The 24,203-nt window shown below is 36.3% G+C and overlaps 2 protein-coding genes across 2 annotated transcripts in view; one reads left to right on the forward strand and one right to left on the reverse strand.

Annotated features, from left to right (window-relative positions):
- Positions 1–1,283: 1,283 nt before the first annotated feature.
- On the reverse strand, positions 1,284–2,232 carry hspb3 (heat shock protein, alpha-crystallin-related, b3). Its single transcript, XM_053481618.1, has one exon. The coding sequence runs from the start codon at positions 2,230–2,232 to the stop codon at positions 1,771–1,773; it is 462 nt and encodes a 153-aa protein (XP_053337593.1). The 3' UTR covers positions 1,284–1,770.
- Positions 2,233–4,359: 2,127 nt separating this feature from the next.
- arl15a (ADP-ribosylation factor-like 15a) overlaps positions 4,360–24,203 on the forward strand; it is a 74,934-nt gene continuing 55,090 nt past the window's right edge. Inside the window, exon 1 of the mRNA XM_053481480.1 lies at positions 4,360–4,475. Within this exon, the coding sequence (XP_053337455.1) occupies positions 4,422–4,475 (54 nt within the window). The 5' untranslated portion in view covers positions 4,360–4,421. The remainder of the gene's footprint in view (positions 4,476–24,203) is intronic.

The following is a 24,203-nucleotide window of genomic DNA, read 5'->3' on the forward strand; positions in this document are numbered from 1 at the left end:
ACACAATTGATTAAAGTGTCTTCTATCATGCAAAAATGGCAATTTCCCTTTTACTGGAATTACAAAATCAAAACCTCTTCCAGCCTGACAATGCCACTATGTACAGAACTATAAAGACACAGTATGATAAGGTAAGGTAAAGATTTTTTAACTTTAAAATCCACACAACCTTGCACCAAAATCTACTATGACCAGTTTTTTTTTAAAAAAGCAACTATTTTACAGCACTTTTGCAATGTACCCTGTCCAGGTTGTACCCCGCCTCGTCTCCTGGGATAACCATAACCCTGTACAGGATAAGCGGTAAAGTAGATGAATGAATGAAGGTTGCAATTCGTGATTATGTTTGGTTCCGTGACAGCAGCCTTGACAATAGTTTTGGTTATAATTTAAATCAATATACTCATATTATGGTTAATATGTTATGGATCGGTGGCTGATAATAAATAGTTAAATAAAAAATGGTATTTAGAAAAAAAAAATAAAAAAAAAATTAAAAATTTTTTAATTAAATTATTTGTCATGTACACCTTATAGCACAGTGAAAATATATATATTTTTTTACATACCCCTTTTAGCAAGCTGGGGTAAGAGTGCAGGGGCCTTGCTCGAGGGCTTAACGGTGGCAGCTTGGTGGTGCTCCAGCTAATAAGGTATGTATAATCTTTCTGTATGAAGATGTTTATTTACCATTTATGGAAGGATTTTTCTGTTTCAGTGCTTTCCAACACACAGCCCGGTTTTGGTTTCTCAGTAATTGTCTCAAATTGTCCCTTTTTGTGCTGCTAACTGCGAGAGAATGAAACAATATAGGCTGGTAAGGAAACTGCTGTCTTTAACTGCTAGAGTGATAACATGAACTAATTTGTCTTGTGGACATTCCTCAGCCTTAAATGTAACTATAAGTTATTTCAAGCTGCTGTGGTACAAAGGGAAAAAATGCTTTGGGACATGATGTTATGGAAAAAGAATCCGGTTTAGCTCAGAGTTGGCTTCATATCACGCCACATTTCACCATGTCATTATGTAATATTTCCTAATAACACCATTTCCATACATATTTTCATTGATATATACTGTATACATACATACATACATACATACATACATACATACATACATACATACATACATATTAAGCCATACATCAGCAGGTTTGTGTGACAGTCTGTTTTACTAGTAAATCTGTTATATAACAGATAACACAAGATCATTCTAACACTGTAAAAGTGTATTTATAATCCGGCTTGTCACTAACCCGTGCTCAAGAATACAGCAGGAACTTGCAGGGTGTCATAACTAGTTTATTGTGTGAGTGTGTGTTTGGGTCAATAAAGTGCTCAAGTAATGTTTAAACTGATTTGTTCTCATTAAATAGCTTTCATGTACAGTAAAGACAGTACAGTTAAATCAAAAGTCATGCCTCTTGAATAAAAAAAAGGGAAAAAAAAAAGAGAAGTCATGGTAGTTTCGTGAGTCGCTCAGTCTCCGGGTCTTATCAGAACAAAGCAGTGAATGAACTGCATGGTCAAGCAAGACAATGTCAGGATGAACAGAGGACTGTTCACAGGATACTAGAGGTTCGAGGTTATAGATGAATACCACAAGCTATTTGAGATTTTTACATTCGAACAGGGATAGACATAAGTGTAGTTATTTTTGCATAACAATTTAATTGCATGCAGACATATGGTGAGAGATTTTATCCTAAAATGACATCAATTCCCTCCTCAATGCATATGGTCAAGAGTCTGCAAGCTTTGCCCAAAGCTAATTAGCTGCAGCCCACCATCTTTCTTTGGTTTCCACGACTAATATTCCGTCATGACACAGCATGGCTTTCAGGTCTCCTGCCTGCATTTGATGATCAGGCAGCTGGTACTGTCTGGTGAAGCTTCGCGACACGAAGCCGTGTTCATCCATCCGTGTGCCATGTTGCCCTCGGACCATCAGCCACCCTTCAAACACCTGGATAAGAATGTCCTCGGGTTTGAACTGGGTCACATCCAGAAGGATTTGAAACTGGGGCTCCCCCAAATCCTCGTCGCTGCATAGAAATCCAGTCCGGTTTCTGGTGTCCAGTTTAAGTTCCTGGATCCCGGGTCCTGGCAACGCAAACAAGTGATGGATTTCTCTGCACTTTTCTAAATCCTTATTTTCGAAATGCTCCTTGTGCCGTACGGGGCATGAGATTCCATGGGAAATGGTGACTCCCTGTTCCTGTCCTGCCATGGCACCCAGAGTTTGAAATGTATTGTGTTAATGCTTGTATCTGACCAAGTCACATTAGGGTGAAGTACATCTATAAAAAGACAAGCTTATGTTTCTGCGCCATGGGGGCAGTGGGCTGGTGCTGACACGGTCCTTTTTTTAGAGTCAGCGAGAATGTGGTCACGTGTTAATGCCTGGTCTAACATAAAATGGGAATGGGAAGAGTAAATAAAACTGACATGCATTTAAATCAAGTGATAATTGTAGGAGGTTATTAAAAACATGTTTATATGCTACAGAATGTATAAAAAATGTCAAATCCAGACATTTACTTGATTTCATCATTGGTAGAAGCTTATGGGTTAGCATTGTCGCCTTGCACCTACAGGGTCCAGGTTCGAGTCCCGACCAGGTTCCAAACCCCCCTCTGTGTGCATGGAGTTTGCATGTTGAAGGGTTTTCTCTCTCTCTCTCAGTCCAAAGACATGCAGATTAGGCTAAGTGCTGTTGTGTGTATTCCATAGTGTGTGAATGAGGATTTCAGTGTATGTGTATGTGTGTGTCCAGCGATGGATTGACACCCTATTCAGAGTGTACCCCGTCTTGTGCCTTAGGTCTCCTCAAATAGGCTCCAGGCCCGCCAGGGCCGCCAGGGCCGTGTATACAGGATAAAGCGGTATAGGGAGAGGGAGTAATAGAGACACATGGTGAAAGCATTATCACAAATGTGCAAAGAAATACTGTAATTGTCCCAAACGAACTGTGTCCCTGCTCTTATAGCAAGCCAATTAATCAAGTAACTGATGCTTACACCTGTATACCTTAGTATAGGCAGTACAAATGTACATCATTCAAGAAATATTAATTCAATTAAATGCAAACAATACAATTGATATTTTTGCACATCACTGCTGCCACCATGTGGTGTGACTAAATACTACAACAGGAAAAAGTCTCACCACTATAGTACTGCATATACAATATGTTTTTAGCTGTTAATACTTTTTAAAGGAAAAATCTAAATCTAAATCTGTAACAGCAGTACTTATATATTTCTAGTTAATTTTTCTCTTAATTATGATGCATATGATCCTCCACATGCTTGATCAGTAAACAAGGAATGTATGTAGGTTCATGATAATGTTTGTTTAAAAGTGTTGAGAGAATCAAAAAGTGTTAGAAGCAAATCGGCATTGAGTTGGCCATTTTATTGGGCCAACTCTGGGGAACAGTTTTGCCCCAATGTAATTTTGTTTAATGAGCCAACATTAGACCACCAGGGGCATCAATATTTAAACGCACCTTGACAAAGTTACCCCTTAGTGAACAATTGTGAGTCAACGTCGACCCTACCATGTCAGCCAGTGTTGGACCAGTGGTTTAAAGTCACCCATACTTCTGGGGCAGTGATGATGCAATTACATCTAACCACCTTTAAATCCACTTTGCCAACAGTAGGCCAAGAGTTTCAAGAAACTTTTGATCCATGCAGCAAACAAAACAAGTGCGAGCTGCCTCTAAATGTGTAAGGTCAATGACCTGTAACTGATTCTGCTGTTCTTTTTCTTATAACTGAATTATACTGGAATTTTAATACAAGCCAGATCAAGTTGTGGAATCGTTGCACATTAATCAAACATAATAGCTACAGACTACATTTTAACAAGATTTCAACACACACACACGCACACACACACACACACACAAACAGTTCTTGCTTTTCGTTTCAGGTCAATGTTTAACAAAAACCAAATGTTATGTTAAAATCCCTTGAGACCGTCCCATGGCATCATCTGATTTCATTCATCATCTACTGTATGTGTGAAAAAACAGCATAATCCAATTAGCAGGGTTTATTCTGGACCATAATTGCTGCTCAGCTGATAATCTCTGGAGGAAGGCAGGACACTAATCTATGGCTCTCCTAGTCATTGTGTTCTCCTCTCTCTCTCTCTTTTTTCTCTCTCCTTCTCTTTCTTATTCTCTCTGTCTCTCCCACCCTCCCTGTTTGTTGTTTCGAGACTGAAATGAAGTAAGTGGTCTCCTCCTATTTTGTAAGTGCATAAAAGCAGAACACAGGGCCACCTCTGCTGCGTGTTGACTTGGAGATCTTTGGGGCTTTGTCTTATTACGACAGCGAGACCTTCATTCACCTCCTCCGGCTCGGCGTGTTTGGTTGTCGTCGGTGACGCTGTTGCTAGGCACCCTAGATGGCTGAACACATTCAGCTCTCAATAGCGTTGTGCAGGATTGCCCTTTACACGGTAAGAGCTGTTCAATGTGACTTAAATGAAATTGGTATTAGTTAGTTATCCACCACTATGATTGAATCACTTTAATAATTGGTCCACTGGGACGTAATGGGATTTAGGTTCATAGGATTGAATGGTTCCTGCAATTGACCTGTAAAATCATTTACTTTTTGAATGATTCTATGTAACCTTCTTTTAATGCTTCTTTATGTAACTTTCAACATCTGTATAACTTAATTATGGTAATTTAACCTATATTTAAATCACTCTAGGTATGCATTATATCATCATACAGTTTAATCTTATGTCATAGATATTTGTGGATATTTATAATGCCCTAGATTAATTTCTTTTTAAAGTTAAAACTACATACTGGAGATTGTACCCTGCATTCAGTGTTCGCAGAGAATACAGCCATCCAGCCCATGCATATTTACATTGCATTTAGAAACCTAATTTTAGTTTAATGCTTTACTTTAAAGACTGCTTGAGCTTTTGCTGCAACCCCAGATTTTTATACCGTTAGTCCTCTTAAAGTGTGTTTACTCACCACCAGCATTTACACTAACTACGGACCTGTCGACATGGTAGTTTAAAGGGAAAATAACTAACTTTGATAAAAAAAATTCATTTAATTATAAAGTAGTGCAATTTTTAAAGCTTCAATAATAAAAAATAATAAGCATAAAAAATATATAAACATAATAATGATAATAATGATAAGTACATGATATTTAAAGATTGCAAGCTAGACACTTCACCTGCTCCAGTGTTCAACTGTTTCCACATTAATGCAGCTTAAGTAATAAAATGCAAATAAATACATTAAATGGAGCTTTTTCCATTTTGCAAAAGAAGCAAGGATATGTTTTCAATTATTAAATGAGAATGAGAAAATTTCTGCTTTAAGAGAAAATTCCGCTTGTTTTTGTCCCAATGGTCTTCTTCAAAATGATTATGGCTCACCTGAGTGGAGAGAGTAAAGCATTTACTAGACTAGACTATTAGTAAATGCTTTACTCTCTTCCACAGATCTGAAACTGAATCGAAATAGCTGAACTATCCATATAACACTGAAGCAACACCACTGGTCAGTCGAATTTAGATTTAAAGCGCAGGTCCTGGCGTGCACAATTGTATTATGACTCAATCCAGCTGTTCGAATGATCATAACATCATAGCATTAAATTCCACTGACCGATTGTCATTTTATCATGGGGAAAAACTGAAAATTCTGATGTTACACGCTGACAATTTGAAACCATGTGCTAAGTAGATTCAAGTTCTGTGACACGTGTAAGATGTTCAAAGTACTCATGCACAACTGGATGCAATGTGGAAAAAGTGTGGCCAGGGCTAAATAATGACTACGGCGTGTCCAGGCAACAGCTGTTACTCCGAGGCTGGAAGCCTTAATGCTGGTCATTAGGCCGATGAAGTGGATTCATTAAGACACCGGTGGTGGGCCAAACCGCAGGACCGGAGGTTATGGTTCCAGACTTCTGACCCATAAAAGAGTTACCTTTGATTCGCACTGTATTTGGCACAGAGCACCAGAGCAAACCAGTAGGAAAATTATATCACAATTGACTGTGAGCTGTGTGATTGTGTTTAGAATTGATCCAAGTTGATCACAGATATAATTTTTTACAAAGACACAAACCCCTCTATGTCTATAAATAGAATTACCTACACACAGGTGATGATAACTGATCAGTAATCCGAGCTCAAGATAGGAGATCCTGATGCTGCATCTGGTGAGCCAGGAGGATTTTATTAGATCACAAAAATACTTTGATAATATGATATGAATTTTTTTCAACCTAGAGGGCATGGATTCATTCATTCACTCATACACAACATAAGGTTGTGGTTTCCATGAAAGTAACACATAGAAATTCACAACTGAATTCAAGACTCCTTCCCTTAGAACCATAAATAAAGACAGCGCCGTATTAAACGTCTGGCATAATAGGCTATAAAAGCCCAGTGTGGATATAAAGCACAAGACCACAAATGACTTTTTGTCAACAAATGACTTTTTAACCACCAATGCACTGTTTCACATTTCACCACTGTGTGGCAGCATTTCATTAAATATCATTCCAAACCTCAGCATGTACTCATATCCTTGTACTGTATAACAAATAAACATGGTCATGATCCTGTCCAAAGAACAATTAACACAAGAGGTCCCTATGTCATAGGGCTGAAGTCATAGTGTTTGGGACCTAATTAAATAAATAGCAAAATACATTTTTCTTTTCTTATTAAATGTTTGATAGACAGGTGTTTATTATCTAGAGTGTAAGGATTAAGAAAGCATTACTTAATAGATATAGATAATAATGAAGCTACGGGAATGGGATGTAATGAGAACCAACTGAAATAAACTGCTATAATAATAATAATAATAATAATAATAATAATAATAATATTAATAATAATAATAATAATGTGAACACACTTCACTACAATGTGTTGTCCAACCCTGTTTAAATACACAAGAATTTGATGAGTTGCTAACCCTTGTGCTTCTTCGTCTTTTAAATATTAGATTCTATTTACATTTAATTAATTAATTCAGAAATAAAAAGTTTGTTCAGTTATCATATGCATTTTAACAGACATAGACAACAATCTTGAAAACTCAGAGACTTTCCTGGTTGGTTTTCTTACACTTTCCTTACAAAAAACTTTACTAAATCAATGATTAGTTTATAAGTTGATAAATCTTAGCTATTAACAGCACGTATATTTAAAGTCTGTTGATTATTAGTGTTAAATCATTAGCCTTTAGAAGTGTAATGATGTCTGACCATAATATATTAATCAGAATTAAGCAACACCTTCTGACCAATCAGATTTGAGAATTGACAAAACTGTGTAATCATTTTCTTTAAACCTAAAAATTACAGGGAATGATTATTAAAAACAGCCACATCCAAACATTAGGGCTTCAATAAACGTGTCTAATCCATACATTTGAAAGAAATTATTTATGCTACACATGTGTTATTATTATGTTTTAAGTATCATGGAATTTTTGGCACAATGATTTTAAGTCATGCCTCCTCTTCATATGCTGCCAAGGTAATAAAATTAACAGTAGGCTCAGCCTGAAAGTGATTAAACCAATAATAGAGTCTGAATGACATACTAATAAATTGCTTTTGTCTTCTGGAGGCATGTTGCCTACGATGCATGGTGATTTATGAAGCTATGCGTTTGCTTTGACAGTGGGTGGGCTTGGCAGCGCAGGCCCCAATCTGGTTTGAATTTACTATTTCGTAAGCAAAAAGATTGTTTTTGAGACCTTGGATTCGAGAGGATTTGCAGGAATGAACTGACAAAAAATTCATGCAAATTCAAATCTGGTTTACAAACAGAAAGAGAAAGAAAGCGACCAGCAATTGGACTTTTGAGCAGGACACAAGATTCCAGGGTCATTTATAGATAATAAAGTCTTGGATGCAAATAAACCACCAGTGTCCTGCCAGAGCAATAGAACATTGGAAAAGAAAAATATTTATAGGTAGAACTGAATGTTTCGGCTATGTTTATTAGTATTCAAGTGATCATAAAACACAATTACACTATTTTCTGAATATCAGCAGATGTGTCTTAGACTACTTAGATTAAAACTGCACTTGCAATTTTAATTTCTTTATTTTTATTGTAGTATTTTTTATCCTGAAAAAGGAGATTTCTAAGCTCTCTTTTTGTCTAATAAAGAAAAAAAATCGATTAATACGTAAACCTAAAACATTAACTTTAAATAAATTGTCAACTTGAAATAGAATTTAAGTTTAGGTAAAAAAAAAATTGAATTAAAAAAAAAAAATTAACTTTAAGTAAAAAAGTCAACTTAACAAAAAGTAAACAAAACCAAAAGTAAGAGGTCAATAAAAATTTTTTTTTTAATTCATCTTTTTATTTAAAGTCAAAAGCATTCTACTTTTAAAAAGTCAAATTAAAAGAAGTAGACTAAAACTAATTTAAAAAGTCAAATTTAAATGAATACAGACATCTTTAAACTAACAATCTCAACTTGAAATAACAAAAATCGACATAAAAGACCACTTTACATAAAATAAATCAACTTTCAAAAACAACTTCAAATAAAAGGTATGTTTAAAAAAAAGAGACAATTTAAAATAAAACAAAAAGTTAACTTATTAAAAGGCCAGATCTAACAAAAAATTATGATTTTTGCTGTCCAAACAAGTCTTTGGTGCATGGCATCTATTACATTTAATTGTTTACTTTGATGATGGATCGTCTCAGCAATCATCAAGGTCGAGGTCTGGTTTGAATACTATTACATAACTGTTAATGCTGAACAATATTTTCCAATCCAACTCAGTCCTCAGGGCCCTCCTTCTACGTGGTCCAGATTTTGTAGTTTGCTTGTTCACACCTGAACCAGGTGTTTAAATGGATCTTTGTATCGCCTTCCAAAGAATCCAGATGTGAGTAAATGAAGAACATTTTTCTAGTAAGGATTCCAATCCAAGCTTAACGGTTTATTCAGTGCACTTCAACCAAGACTGATTCTTAAAGGAGTCACAATAGAGAGTATGTTGTAGAAGGATGTGTTCTTTTCAGCTGTATTCAAGCAGAAGAATACCACAAACTGTAAAAAGTCGATGGAATTCTTCTGATGACTATTTTGCATTAAATAAATAATAATTGGAAGAGAGCTTAGGGGATTGTTACACATTTGGTAATGAGCTATTTAGTGCTTTTAGTGATTTTACTGTCATTATAACAATAGATGTTTTAAATGTTACTTTTTATGGATGAATCCAAGATTGAGATGCTAATTAGTTCTTTTAACTGTTACTTTTCTATGATCTAAGATGTTTTATTTTATAAAACTGAATTGGTCTGAAAGTGGCTTATACCATTTATAACTGATTTATTTCTCATTTTAAAAAAAAGGATTTATTAATATAATGTCTAATATTTCAATTTTGACCTCATTAGTCAATGTTAATTTAAATGAATAAATAAATAAATAAATAAAAAGAATACCTGAAGGTCTATCAAATCTTATATACAGTACCTGATGTATGTATGATGTAATTGTTGATAATATAAGATGCGTAATATAGATTATGCGACTTCCTGTTGAACAAAAATGTTCGTTCTTCATCGAACATACTCAACACATATCTATTTATTAATTAATTTTAAATCAGATAGATTCACAAATGAATAGTTTATGACATTTGAACCTTTTTTTTTTTATTAGTAATGAATGTGTGTATGTGTGTGAATTGACACTTCATCCAGGGTGTACCCCACCTCATGCCCTACGTCTCCCTAAGATAAGTGAAAAGAAAATAATTACAGAATTGTCTAAGCTGAGCTTTATGCTATATACAGTACAGTAGTAAGAGATCATGCTGCTGCTTACATGTAGTGATTTGATCCCTAAAATGCAATGAGATAGGTGTTACATGGGCATAGGGACAGGCAAATCTATTATTTAATGAAAATAGCACTTAGGGCACAACAGTGTCTGCTACCAGAAGTAACAGCAGAATAGTAGAGTAAAAACAGAACAGTAAAACCTCGCTCTTTAGCATGTAAAGAGTCTGAAGCATGTTCAGTTGGGTAGAGGTCATGTGACTTAATCTTTCTCTTAAGAACATGCCACTCTTTGCCTTAAGAAGGGTTGCTTATGCAGTATGTCTTAGGTCATTATCCTCCTTTTCTGCATAGTGCTGTCTGTTTTGACTGAATCTAAGCAGGAAGTATACCTCTATACACTTCAGAATTAATCCTACTTTTTCTGTGAGCATCAATAAACACCAGTGACCCAGTTCCATTGGCAGCCACCAGCCACCAACTGCCACCAGCATGTTTGATGATGATGTGTGCGTCGACCCTTTTTTCATCCGCCATATTTTTTCTCTTCCCATCATTCTGGTACCCGCGTTTATTTTTGGTTTATCTGTCCAAAGAATTTTTTTTTTTTTGACGTTTCATAGTAAAGTCTAAATCTGGCCTTTCTGTTTTTGAGTGTTATGTACACAGTATGCCTACTGCCTCAAAAGTCACACAAGTATCCTGACTTGGCTAGAAGTTGTTAAGAAGTTTTTTCTTAACCAAAGTAAGTTTTCTGTAACCATCCACTTTAGTCGTCTCTAGTGGTCTCCCAGGGCCCTTTGGTGCTACTGAACTCTCCAATGTATTTAATAATTTTTTTTTAATGTGCCACATTGATTGATTTGGCCTGATTTTAATTTCTACTATCTCTCATATCTCTGATATGTCTGCTTTATTATTTTTTTTTTTGTCAGCCCAACAATGACCTGCTTTACTTGCATTGGCACCTCTTTGGACTGCATTAGTAACTGCAAGTTTCATAACCAGCTACCAAATGAAAATTCAACATTTGGAACCTTTTATCTTTTTAATTTGTCCTGAAATAATGTGAACACTTACTACTCTTGGCCATGAAACGGCTCATCGGAAAGTTGTCTAATTACAGTATGTTTGCCAAACGATTGTTGCAATATTTTTGGTTAAACCCTTAAATCAAGGCTGGAAATCTATAGTTCAATCACATTTTGACTGCTTTCTTTCAAATGCATTGTGTTGGTGTTAATAGGCAAAATCTCAATTTGAAAATTATTTCATTGCACATACAACTACACATACTGTATCAATGCTTTATTGCGAGTACAGTATAGTCCATATTCTTGCTTTATATTTCCCTTTATATTTTATTTTAATATTTTTCCTATTCTGCTTGTATACAATAAAATTCTGGTTTATGTAAGTAAATAATTTTAAAGATATTCCACTGATCATCAACTGATGAAACTCTAGGTAACTGCCTCTAGGTTCTCCAGATGTATTCCACCTTCTGGGAACTTCAGCTGCAACAGAAATGTTTTGATTTCCAGTAATTCCTTATGTATGTTCACATCCTGAATCCACGTTTCCTCTGGCAATATGGAATGAGTTTGAGAGTACAAACACATGGAGTAGTCCCTTCCTGCACATGGATCAGGTGTGTTAGAACATGGAAGTACAGAAATGCAGGGATTTGGGCGTATTTAACAATTTCTTCCGATTTATTATATTTTTTCTCCATTACAATCAGTAATGTGACCTCTCCGAAACATTCTACTTATACAGAATTTTGTAATGAATGGGAAAAATTGTTTGTTTAATGACTTTTTGATTTTGTTACTGAATTCTGTTTGCAATTTTTTCATGGCTCTGTTGATGTTCCAGTATCTAGGACATATTTCACCAAGATATATGGCTATTTATCTATATAAATGAAAGAAAGATCTTTTGTCAGAACATTGATTAGAACTCGCTCTTTCAATAATATCTTTATGTTTCAGACATTGGAGGACCCGAAAGCATTCTCAATATTCTGTCTGTCTGCATGTCTGTCTATAGTTAAACCTGCGCTCTAAATAAAACCAAAATATTAAGTAGAAGTGAAGTTATGAGCAGGTATGTTCCAGATTTTGTCACAGCATCACGCAAAACTGGCTGGACAGAATGAAATGAAATTTTTGCAGGACTTCGATATCTGTCTGGAGTCTAACCTGCACCATAAGTGAAATCAAAAGCGATCTTATGAACAGTTACTGTACCGTATGTGCCGGATTTTGATAATTTGAATTTTAACATGCTGGAGTCGTTTTAAGACAAACTTAATCTTTATCTGATCTACTTTTTAAATTTCTTATCTGTGATTCACTCTCCGCTTACTGAACAGGGAGTGTATTTGGCTGACGATAAAAGAAGTACAACCTGGCAGAAACAAGGCGTAAACATCAACTTTTTTCTATATCTTCACTTTCCCTCACCCACTCAAACATCATCTACTGTATAGCGCTTTATTCTGTACACTGGGTTGGGGAGGCCTGAAGCCTATCCTAGGAGACTTAGGACACAAGGTGGGGTACACCCAGGATGGGGTGGCAGTTTATCGCAGGACACACATACACACACTCATCCACACACTACGGGCAATTTGGGGAAAGCTAGTTAGCTTTATGTGCATGTCTTTGGACTGTGGGAGGAAACCGGAGTATCCGGGGGAAACCCAACAAGTACGTGGAGAACATACAAACTCCATGCACGCAGAGACGGGAATCAATGCTACAGTATTTCTTTTTGTATGACAATGCTAACCATAAAGACACTGTGCCGCCTATATCTTATATCCATTTCATGTTATATGATGAAATGACAGTAGAGTCAAAATCTTTTTGTGAACTCGAACACTTTCCTAAGATTTATCCACCAATCCAGTAAAAAAGCAAAGTTAAAAGAAAACTAAGGTTCAACACATACATCTACTCAGGCTTTATCCTCCAATAATTATAATATTACTAATTACATTAGAGCTGATCAGCTTATTTTTAGCTTTAATCCTTTTAACAATTTCTACAAACCATATACATAGATATAAAAGATATATGTAGATTTGATTGTTTTTTCCACAAATGTTAAGTTTAGAAGTGGATGGGGGGGCGTTGGTTAGATGGGCGGATAGCATTCTTTATATAAACTCATTATTTTTAACTTTAATCCTTTTAACAATTTCTACAAACCATATACATAGATAAAAAAGATATATGTAGATTTGAATGTTTTTTCCACAAATGTTAAGTTTAGAAGAGGGGGGGGGGGGGGGGTTAGATGGGCGGATAGCATTCTCTATATAAACTCAGGGTTATGTATTTGCGAGTGGTTCCCAGGCTCTGTGAAATATATATGATCTGACATTCCTCATGTCAACAGACAGCAGGTTTTTCCCCAGCCCTCACAAAGGTATGGTTAAATGTTGGTTTTGGCACTTAAGAACCTTTTGTTTCGCAGTGTAGTTCAAATCCCCCGATCCCCTAGTGTAGGAAAAACATGTAGGGCTGAGGGGTCACCCCTTAGGCAGCATGCTGGTTTCATCCCAACTGGTTGTGGGAGTGGATGGAATAGTTGTGGACATGTAAAAAAATCTAACACTGATCCAAAAACTTTTGTGGCATTAATTCCACTGCGCTGTTATATATTCTTGATTCTTCTTAGATCGGGAGGTACTGATTTATTTCCTTTATCAGTGGTTTTAATAGTACAGTAGCTACAAGGTTTATACAGTATTTATGTGCTCTTTTTAATATATTATCGTTTTTATAGCATGCAGGGAATTGTTCTACACTATGTATGTGATTTGATTACAAATTGTGTGCGACTGTTGCAGTAGTAAAGCTTTCTGTGACAAGACGTTTATTTGAAAAGAATAAAGTGAAAGGAGTCTTCAGTGTCAGCACATGAAAGTTCGAGGGAAGCTGGCTGTGCACTGCAGTTTCTTAGTAATATCACAAGCTGCCTTGTTTTTCTTATTAACTTCAGGACAGATAATAAAAACTTAGGCTGATGAGATTACAATTTTATTGATAACCTGAACTGACTTGTTCACATATAACTGCAACTTGTGTTGTTCCTTAATGATGTGTTCTTTAAAAACGATTATGTTGTTGGCAAATTGCTGTGACGCTTCAGGACATCAACGTCAGGATTTTTTTTATTGTCATGTTTTATTACTTACTTCATACGCAGTGGTGTGGGTTGGGATTGGGAGACTTACAACAAAAGTTGTATACTGGCTTATTTGGACTTATTGGTGGTAATTTGCATCACTGTCCATAGCAGTAATAAGGCATGGGTAATAAAAGCATAGTTTGCAATGATAAGATGAAACAAATATCCTTGAATGAGAACAGTGAAATGCACAATGTTAATCATATTTTGCACTCAGACCTTAAGAACACTGAAATGCAACATTATAGTCAACATTAAGTAGGTTTAAATAGGTATATGTCTATGTGAAATAGGAGCGATTTAGCACACTGGTAATTGTACCCAATTAATACAGTCGCTCAGAAAGCAGCCAAATCCTGATCAACGAAATTTCCAAATAAAGAATACAAGGATTTGCAAAACTGCCTTTTTATTATGCATGCTTACAAGGTTAAAAAAAAAATTTCATATACTTAAGTTAACACATTAGGTCTTTATCAAATCAGGCCTTGATATCACAAGAAAGGTGATCCTAAATATAGATTAAAGGTAATTAAGAAAGGTGATCCTAAATATAGATTAAAGGTAATTTCTAGGTAAAACCTAGAAAGCATAGAAAAGCATATCACCTTGTACCTCCAGGGTTAGGGGTAAGAATGTCTCCGCTCTGTATGGATTTTACCACAGTCCAAAGACATGTAGTCTAGGTTGATTGGCATTTCCAAATTATTTCTTGTGAAATTGGGTTTGTGTTGTGCCCTGCAATGGGTTGTGCCCTAAGTTCCCTGGGATAGGCTCCAGCTCTCCCACAATGGATCAATATTTGTCTTTGGTTAATGCCGCTGGTGAGCTCTTGAGGAACACCTTTAGCACTGGAAAAAAAAATAATCATTTGCTGTGAGGCATATAAGACAAATAAAGACTTTACTTGTTCTTCAACCAAAGTTTAGATTTGGATTATTTTGAGTTCTCATTAGCCTTGTAGTCTTTGAAACATGCGCAGACATCAAATATCTCATAGAGAAATGAAAGGCTCTCATTACCATCATAGAAAACAATGCCGAAATTCATTGTCATGCATTTTTGCTTAATTGACTCTTTTGGTGTGGGGTCCCTTGTAAGGGATCAAACTTTACCCTAGCAGGGGGGTCGGGATGGGGACTGAGTGGGCATTCAGCTGCACCCAGCAAGAACCTTCCAAAAGTTCTTTGATGGAAAAAGACCATTTGGAGCTTAGAGATCACAATGGCTACCATTATGGATCGTTCCCTCCTGAAGGTGATTTTGCATTCGGATTGAAAATAGCCACAGTGAGCGAGAGAGAGAGAGATGCATAGGGGATGTTTGTTAAATATTCCAACAGTATTGAGTCTTTGGTGTTTTTTTTTTTGGTTTGTTTTTTGCAATGAAGAGGGAAGGGGGATGGCTGGAACCTGCCAGCATATGAAGGGGCTATAGCTATTTGCATGATAAACTGTTGACACAAACTCCCTCTAATGAAGGCCCATTCAAGTTGCCGAACTATGTACAATGAAGTCCCTGGGAATAAGCATGCTCTTGTACTGCAAAGGTTTACATGTTGGGTATATTGGCTGCCTTTGAAATTCGATGAAGAAGCGTGTTAGAAATTGTTGCCCCTTTTTTTCCCACAGGCAAGGTATGAGGTTTGTTCAGTACGTTGCTTAATATGTGCTTATGTTAGGTTTGTCAGATAATGGTGAGAAATGTCAAAATGGTGAAGCAATTAATTATGTCTTTAATGATCATGACAGATTCTTAACTTTAATTACTTTAAGTGATGACATACATGAAGAAATTAAAATGTCTGTGACTTGCCATGTTTGATGGGAATTAAAAAACAACCTCGAAAACATCGTAGCATGTCAACACACTTCCTGCGTACTCTAATATTTATAAAAACAATTATTATTCAGGGCTTTCTCTTTATGTCGCCGTGTGGCCTTAAGATATCTGGTAGTGGGGGGAGATCTGTAATTTGAAAAGAGAAATCTTCTGTATTTCACTCCTGGAAAATCTATACATTTCTGATGATCTGTGAAGAAAAATAAATAAAACATATCGTGATATTGTAATGTGCACCAACTGCCATATTTGGATGCCTCATGTCCTGTTAGTCTTCATTCATTCATTTGTTCAAAAGGAGGCCCTCAATTAAGCTTTGATCCTCCATGTTGGTGCATAAAATATCTTTTCATGTTTTGGAAATCAACATTTTATCTGCTTTATGCTTATATTCCCAAACCAATCATGATTTCCAGGGTTGAGATCTTTATATCCGAATGCATATTCATCCAGCCCCTTTTTTTTTTTAACCCGTTGCTCTTCTCTTTCTCCCTGCAGACACCCCCTACCCCCAAGCCTGCTTCTTGTACATTGTTAACATGGTGACATAGCTAAATTTGTTCTGGGATAATCTTCAGATGGATAAATGTTTACTCTTTATGTGATCAGGAAAGACAACGGGGGTCCTAATATTCTCTCAAAGGCTCGGCTGGATGGACTGTTCAGATCATATTTCTTATGTCACCGCTTCTTTCTTTCCTGACCAATTATGCAGAAGGACAGGATTATGCAACATTTGTGTGAGAATGAGTGCCAACAAAAACATTTCACAGTAGGTTAACCATCCTTTGTTTTGCTGTCAGATTGGAAAAAGAGTCAACATAGCAAAGAAGTAGACTGTCTTGGTGCTTTTTTTAGTTTAATTATTACAAGGAGCGAGAAACCATGAAGTAAATATATAAATTTCCTCAATATGGCTGGAGATAAACTTTCGGATGATAACCTGCTCGAGAGATGGTATGAATCGGATCCAGAGGGCCATGTGGTGAACGGTGGAACTGCCAATATTTGTGGACCCATCACTGACAGGCCTCACTTCTGGATAGCCTCACTATGCTCTTTGAGTGACATTTTCCAGCCCCTCTTAACATCAGTCTGAATATAAGACCTAAAATTAGTTTTACATCCTGTTCATCCTGAGGACATTGCCAGTGTTAATATATATATATAAGTGATTCCTTTCACTGTTCTATAAAAAAAACCTGGCTTTTAAAAACATTAGTACTTATCTAAAATACAGATACAGATGAACTTGAATTATTCAGTCCTGGAATGTAAACGTAAAAGTCTATTGTACAGGAAAGTAACCGAAGGAACTTACCCTTCACAATGGCAATGGAAATGGCCCACTTTGTTCAGTCTGTGAACTGTGCAGCGTACCGCTTATTGCCAAATCCAGATGGTCATGGTGAGGGAACAAACAGTTCCCCTGCTGTAGGATCTCTCAATAGGCCGTCTAGACCAGCCAGTCCAGACAGATACAGCCTCCCATCAAATTAGCGTTTGTCAGATTTATGATAATGGTTTGCAACTGCCTACCCATTGGTGACATCAAGATTTACAGCCGCACCCCCCTCTTGCACTATTTGGGGGTCTGATCACCTCCCCACACCCTTCAGTGGCCCTGGCAGCTACGGCCAAATGAAACGACCCTGGAAAAAAAACAACTTTCTATGGTAGACTCAGCTAACCAAGGTAGGTCATATATATAGGGTTTGATAATCCTCTTTGATACGGCTGAAATTTGTGGAACAGGTCCTGTGTCTGGTACTGCTCCTGTTTTTGGGTAAAGGGGTGAGGAAGCTATGTTGAGGGGCTCGAGGGGGAGTTGCAGACGCCTGTGTATGTGGATTACTGGGGCTCTTTCATGTGGCTAGCCAGTGGTAACCTGATCTAGGCATGGGGACTCGGTGGGAATCACCTTTTGACTGATGCTCCGCTCCATTCTTAGTCCAAATGTTTTTCCAAGGCTGCTTCTAAGCTCTGATCTTACCTCTGACATATGAACAGCCATTACTCTGATTTTAGGAAAAAGGTCACAGCCAATTTTGGTTGTTGGTGAAGGTTATTATAAATAATAATGTCTCACCGTCGTCATAGACTCTTTGGTGATTTTTCATATCAAATTTCAACCAGTCCATGACAATATTTTATAGTATTATCCTCGGGATCCTCTTTGCTCATTTAAAGTGTTAAAAAATCATGCATATTTCTTATAAAGGAGCAAGTCTGAGGTGTGTAACAGAACTGCTAATAGTGAGTACTGTTTTTTTGGAAGAAGGACATGGTGTGTGGTGTATGTTCCCATTGCATGTCCATATACTGTAGGTTTCCTCTGGTTTTCCTTCCATTCTCCTCATCTACCTTTAGCACACTGTATAAATGTGTCTAACTATATATAAAGCCTTACAGTTAAGGGTGTAGATATGTTACAGGTCAGCATAGTTTTAAAATAGGTCGACCCTGCTGTACTATATGCAGCGATCTAGATTATTGGTGATCAAACAGTTTCTTGTTTAAAAGGTGTGATGTGTTTGATTGTTTAATTATGGTTGATTGCCTGGCTCAGTACTTTCACTTTCACTTGACCATTGTTTATTTAGATGTAACTTTGATAATCATTTGGCTCATAGATGCTAAATTTGTAAGTGAAGACATGCTAAGTAGTTTTAGTCCAGAAATGAAGGAGTAAACATTTGAATTTGTATATATATATATATATATATATATATACAGTATTATAAATAATATATTATTTATTTATTTATATATAATGACTTCTATTATTTTTTCCTTGGTTGATTTAACTGTTCCTTCTAAGTAACCAAACTGTATTTTTTCCTTCTTGATTTAACAACAGTGCAAAGTGTTGATGCTGCCATTTGAATGTGCATGCTTTTCCTACAAGTACGTACATTTCTACAAGGTCTACATTTACACATCAGCACTGTACACCTGATCTATCCACATAAACCAGATTTAACAGCTACATACAGTAGATAACTAGACATTTGAAATATGAAGTGACACCCTGTGTTTTTGCACTTGATGCTACAGATCTTCGATTGTACAAGCAGATTTGGGTTTTTCCGTTGAAATGCATTTTGCTACACAATATAATTGTGGACATTGACACCACTGAAAAAAATAGAAATGATAAATTGTGAAATGAGGTGTACAAATAAATAGTATTTTCAAATGTCTTTATACTGTTTTTACTGGAAACCACTTGAAGGTAAAAGATCAAAAAAGATCTTGCACTTAAAAGAAATTTGAAAAGATCAAACAAGGATCTCTTCAAAACAAGCAAACAAAATATATACAGTATATAGAAACGGGTGAATTTTGGTATAAATAAATGTTTAATACTCCATTAAATGTAATCTTAACTCTGTATGATGGGTTTGTTGGGAAAAAAAGCAAAGTAGGAATTTCCTTGTCCTAGGTTAATTTAACGCCATGTAGATCAAAAAGGTTTATCACGATGTTGCCATGCAATGCAAATATTTTATCATCCTGAAAAAACAAATACTGTTTATCTAAGATTGAAGAGATTATTATTATTATTGTTATTATTTTTTTTTTTAGATCTAATGACCTTTAAAAATATCATGCGCTTTCCACAGGTAAAATACACATTGTGAAAAAACATTAACAGATCTCCTGGGGTTTGGTACCCTACTGATGCAAATATCGCTGTGAAAATAATTTATTATATATATATATATATATATATATATATATATATATTTTTTTTTTTTTTTTTTTTTTTTTTTTTTATCATGTCATCTGTTTTACTAGATAAAAGTTTCAGGTAATAAGTTAAGCTTCATATTGGGAAAGATAGCTAGGGGGTGCTGTGGCCTAACATAGTGACGCATACTGTTGCTGTGGCTGTCTGGACCTACAGCATGGCCTCACACAAACACATGGGTCACAAGCCTGAAAACAGACGCAGGGAATTGGCTGTGCTGAAGGGATTCCCGCAGAGACAATGGCAAGCATGGCTGTAGGTTCGCAACATCTGACAAGGATCAAGATTTTGTAATCTTCTTACAATACTTTTAAGTTGGATACTTCTCCGATTCTTATATTTTTATTGGACAGACAGAAAACATCTGTGTTGAATGCTGACAGAGTGTGAGAAGGGGAATGTCTAACATCTCTGTGTGTGTGTGAAAAAAAAAAACCCTTCTTTTCAAATATCGGGAGACTTCAATGGATTCTGCTTGTGCATAACAGACTTGACAGTTGAGTAACCTGTCTCTGGTTGGTATGGCGACAACAAAGGGTGGACATAACGGTCTCGCCAGAATTTATTTTTTTCATCCACTCGAAAGGTGGCAAGCTATCTCGCTGGCACAAACCTGCTATAGCAGGCCCTATGTCGATGCATCTGCTCACTGTAAGGCCGTCAGTCTTCTGTCTAAACCACGACCATCAACATGAAGGGTGGGGAAAAGATGAATGAAGGTCTCCCAACCACCATCACTACCACCCCCCCCTTTCTCAACCGAGACGGCAGCAGCTTCTCACTATGGATTGCTGTGCAGTCGGGAGCTGTGTTATGACTGGTGTGTGTTACACACGTATCAGTTAGCACTATTGCTGCTCTGTTCCATCTGGACACCCATATAAAGGACTGTCATTTCAAAGGTCACAGGAGAGCCATGCAGACAAGTGTTGCTAGCGGTCGTCTGGGCAGGGAAGGGTCACAGCTGGAACGAGTGTGCTCAGTGAGGGAATGCCAGGTCTATGCTGGCTCGCCTGGGTCCTCCCTGCTGTCTGCTTTGCTGTGTCTGCGACTATTCTCTGCTCCCCTCCCCCTAGTCTCCCTTCTTCAATCCGGCTGGCTTCTCCTTAATTCGTCCAGAAAAACAACCGAGAAAAAAAAAAAAAACCCTGGGAAAGGCACCTTCTAATGATTATTATGCAGAAACAGCTCATGTGCATTTGATATTTGTTTGGGTATCGATTATGTGCTTGTATTTATGCCCGTTCTTCAAGCAGCTAGTAGTTGCACCGGACACTTTTCCAGACACATTAAATCTGGTCCTAGTCAAATATCTAATGGCGCTTTAGTCTAATTAGTTTGATTAATGTTTGTGGAAGTACTGCCAATGCATTACATCATAGGCAAATAGATTTTCTTAAAGCAAGAGCTTTTAAATACAAATGACACATTTAATAATAATAATAATAATAATAATAATAATAATAATAATAATAATAATAAAATTGAAAGAGGCCCTGAAGGAAGTGAAAACCTTGTGATTATCCAAAGGATATTTAAAGAACCTTTCCCGCACTAGGATTACACGCACTGCTCAACATTATTTTAGAGAAGGACAATTTAACTTCAGTAACTATAATTAGTTAACTATTTTCCACAACACAACTTATTCTGTGTAACGGTAATATTTGTGGTGGGAAATTTCTTTAAGCTAGTTAAACCTTTATTCAGAAAGTTCAACAACAAAAACCTCTTTAAAAACCTCACCCTAAAAAAAAAACGTTAAGTTTGTTTTTTTATAAACATGTAGTGTAGAAATTAGTATTAGAAATAGTATAGAGAATAAATGAAATAAAAAATGTAGGATGTGTATAAACGTATAACAGTACCTTCAACAAATTCTTTATTTTTATTTTTTAAAACATACTTTTTCTGGGTGTAAATATTCATTACTATTCTACTGTACATACTGTGCCCTAAAGAATACAAAAAAATTAGTTTTTACTTTAAAATAAATAAAAATTTGCAAACATTTAGCATACTCTGTTGTAGAAATGTAGTACTCTGTAGTACTTAATAAAGATAAACTAAGTTAAAGATATATACCGACTAGTAAATTGTCATCAATTCAATTCAATTTAATTTAATTTAATTTAATTCAATTTAATTGTTGGATTATACCACACCATACCATACCATCCATATAATTATGCTATTAACAATGTACCATCATACCATTATGATTATTCCTTGTTATGAGTTTATTCTATTTCATTATGATTTTTAGATTTTAAAGTTCATTCAAACAGACATGTAAGTATGTGGGACGTGAGACATAATTTAAGCCTAATAATTAGTGCATTAAGAATGCTGTGATTTACTAACACATAGAACCGCTAGTGTGGCAAAGCATTCTATAAGGATATTTACATTTAAATTCCACTCCCTCACTCATTCTTTATACATTCTTATCATGTAGAGAGTCATGGGCTGCCTGGAGCCTATCCCAGGGGACCCCGGGCATTAGGTGAAGTATACCCTGCTTAGGGTGTCAATCCATCCCATGGCACACGCACTATGTATATATACACTATGTGCAATTTGTAAATACTATACATGTCTTTGGACTGTGGGAGGAAACTGGAGTACCCGAAGGAAACCCAAGCACGGGGAGAACATGCAAAAACCAAGTACACAGAATCAAAGGTGGCATTCGTACCCTCGACCCTGCAGGTGCTAGACCCTAGTTCTGAGCAGTACACCATTGTGCCACAATTGTTTATGTTTTTATTTTATTTTATACATTTTAAGCATTTATAATAATATAGGGCTATATAATATTAGGCTCACTACAGTACTGCACTTATTATTACACAATGCTTACTAATTATTTTTCTTCTCAGTACCTTATTCAATAATTCATCAAGTAAATTTTTTCAACAGCTGATTTAGATTGTTATTCATGATCTTTTACTATGTTTGATACTTACATGTTGACCTTGCTTTTCCGCACGATGTTGTTTTCTGTGTTGTGCTGCATCTATTTGTGTTGGCGGAAATGGATAAGACTCCCAATGCACTTGTCTCTTGTTACATATGGCCAAAGAGATTATGTGTATCTTGTATTTATGAAAGGAGTCTCCAGTGTCAGAACTTCATAACAGCCTGAGATAAAGCTGCTCCTTTAAGTCTAAGGACTTTCCCATGGCAGCAGATGCTGTGCTATTTCTGTCTCATTATCTTCATGAGTAAGTGAGGGATAATAGCATGGACAATCATGCATTATTCCTTACTTTTGCCATATCCTAGTTAAAATCTCGAATCTGAATTAATAGGCTTTAACAGCTGTCCTAATTCTTATTCTCTAAGCAGCAAATTCTAATATGTCATTGCTTCTATAGTAACATAATCTAACAATAATAATTAAAAAAATAAATGTGTTATTATGTAACAAAGAAAAACAAAGATTGCAACATTTGCAACAAATAGTCTCCAGTGCCAGTACATTGTAAGAGTCAATTAATTTCCAGACAGAGGACAGAGGACTTTAAGTTCACTTTATGAGAGAGAAAGGGATAATAGGAGCTGCTAAAGGAATAACTAATATAATGTAAACGTAAAATGTATAACGGCATAGCTGCTATAATGTAAATCATAATATCAACTAATATTTCCCGGATGTTGCATCGCATTTAATATAAATGCATATACACTAGGAAAAATTGCAATGTTTTGTTAATAAAAAGATTAAAGATTGTTGGCTTTAGTTGAGAATATTAGTAAATGCTAGTAAGAGTCAGTAAATTTTCTGGAATTGTCGTCTACATGATGTAATGTTTTGGTAACATGACAAGCTGTGGTTACTGTATAATTTAACCAGGAAATATCATGGATGTTCAACAGCATTAAAGGGACATTTTAATAGATCAAAAGCATGACATATTCATGGAGATCCATTGTTGATGATTTTCCCATAACAGCATAGGCATGGTACAGTACGTTCTCCCATCCATCCATCCATCCATCCTTTTTTTCTACATCAATTATCCTGGGTGGGGTTACATGTGGCCTGGAGCCGATCGCAGTTATCATTAGGCAACACGAATAGGGCGCCAACCCATTGCAGAACATGGGCACACACATCCTCACACCTCGGAGGCAATATGGTGATGGCAATCAATCTACTGTGCATGTCTTGGACTGTGGGAGGAAACCAGAGTACCCAGGGCAAACCCACAAGCATGAGGAGGATGTGCACAGACTGATCAGAGATCAGATCAGAGGCAAGATTCAAACTCCAACCCTGGGGGTGCGATGCAACAGTGCCAACCACTAAGCCACTGTGCCATCAAATGTGTTTATTAGTATATTTTTTTTCATTCTGTTTTTGAATTCGATTTCTGAAATACTTATGTCTCCAGATCTGTAAAAGTTGAGATCAGTTACTGTAACATGGGTTGATATGTGTGGTGGCTGTCTGTCGCTGATGGTATTCGCTCACATCTGTCTTCAAGGAAGAAACATACTTGTAAGCCATGCTGTTCTGATTAGGTAGCTGTTTAATGATAATGGGTTGTCATTGTTTG

The sequence above is a fragment of the Clarias gariepinus genome, chromosome 21, assembly GCF_024256425.1.
Source record: "Clarias gariepinus isolate MV-2021 ecotype Netherlands chromosome 21, CGAR_prim_01v2, whole genome shotgun sequence".
NCBI lineage: Eukaryota > Metazoa > Chordata > Actinopteri > Siluriformes > Clariidae > Clarias > Clarias gariepinus.

Bases quoted from the DNA above. Each gene is read 5' to 3' on its own strand.
- hspb3 (XM_053481618.1), bottom strand. From the start codon at position 2,232: ATGGCAGGACAGGAACAGGGAGTCACCATTTCCCATGGAATCTCATGC.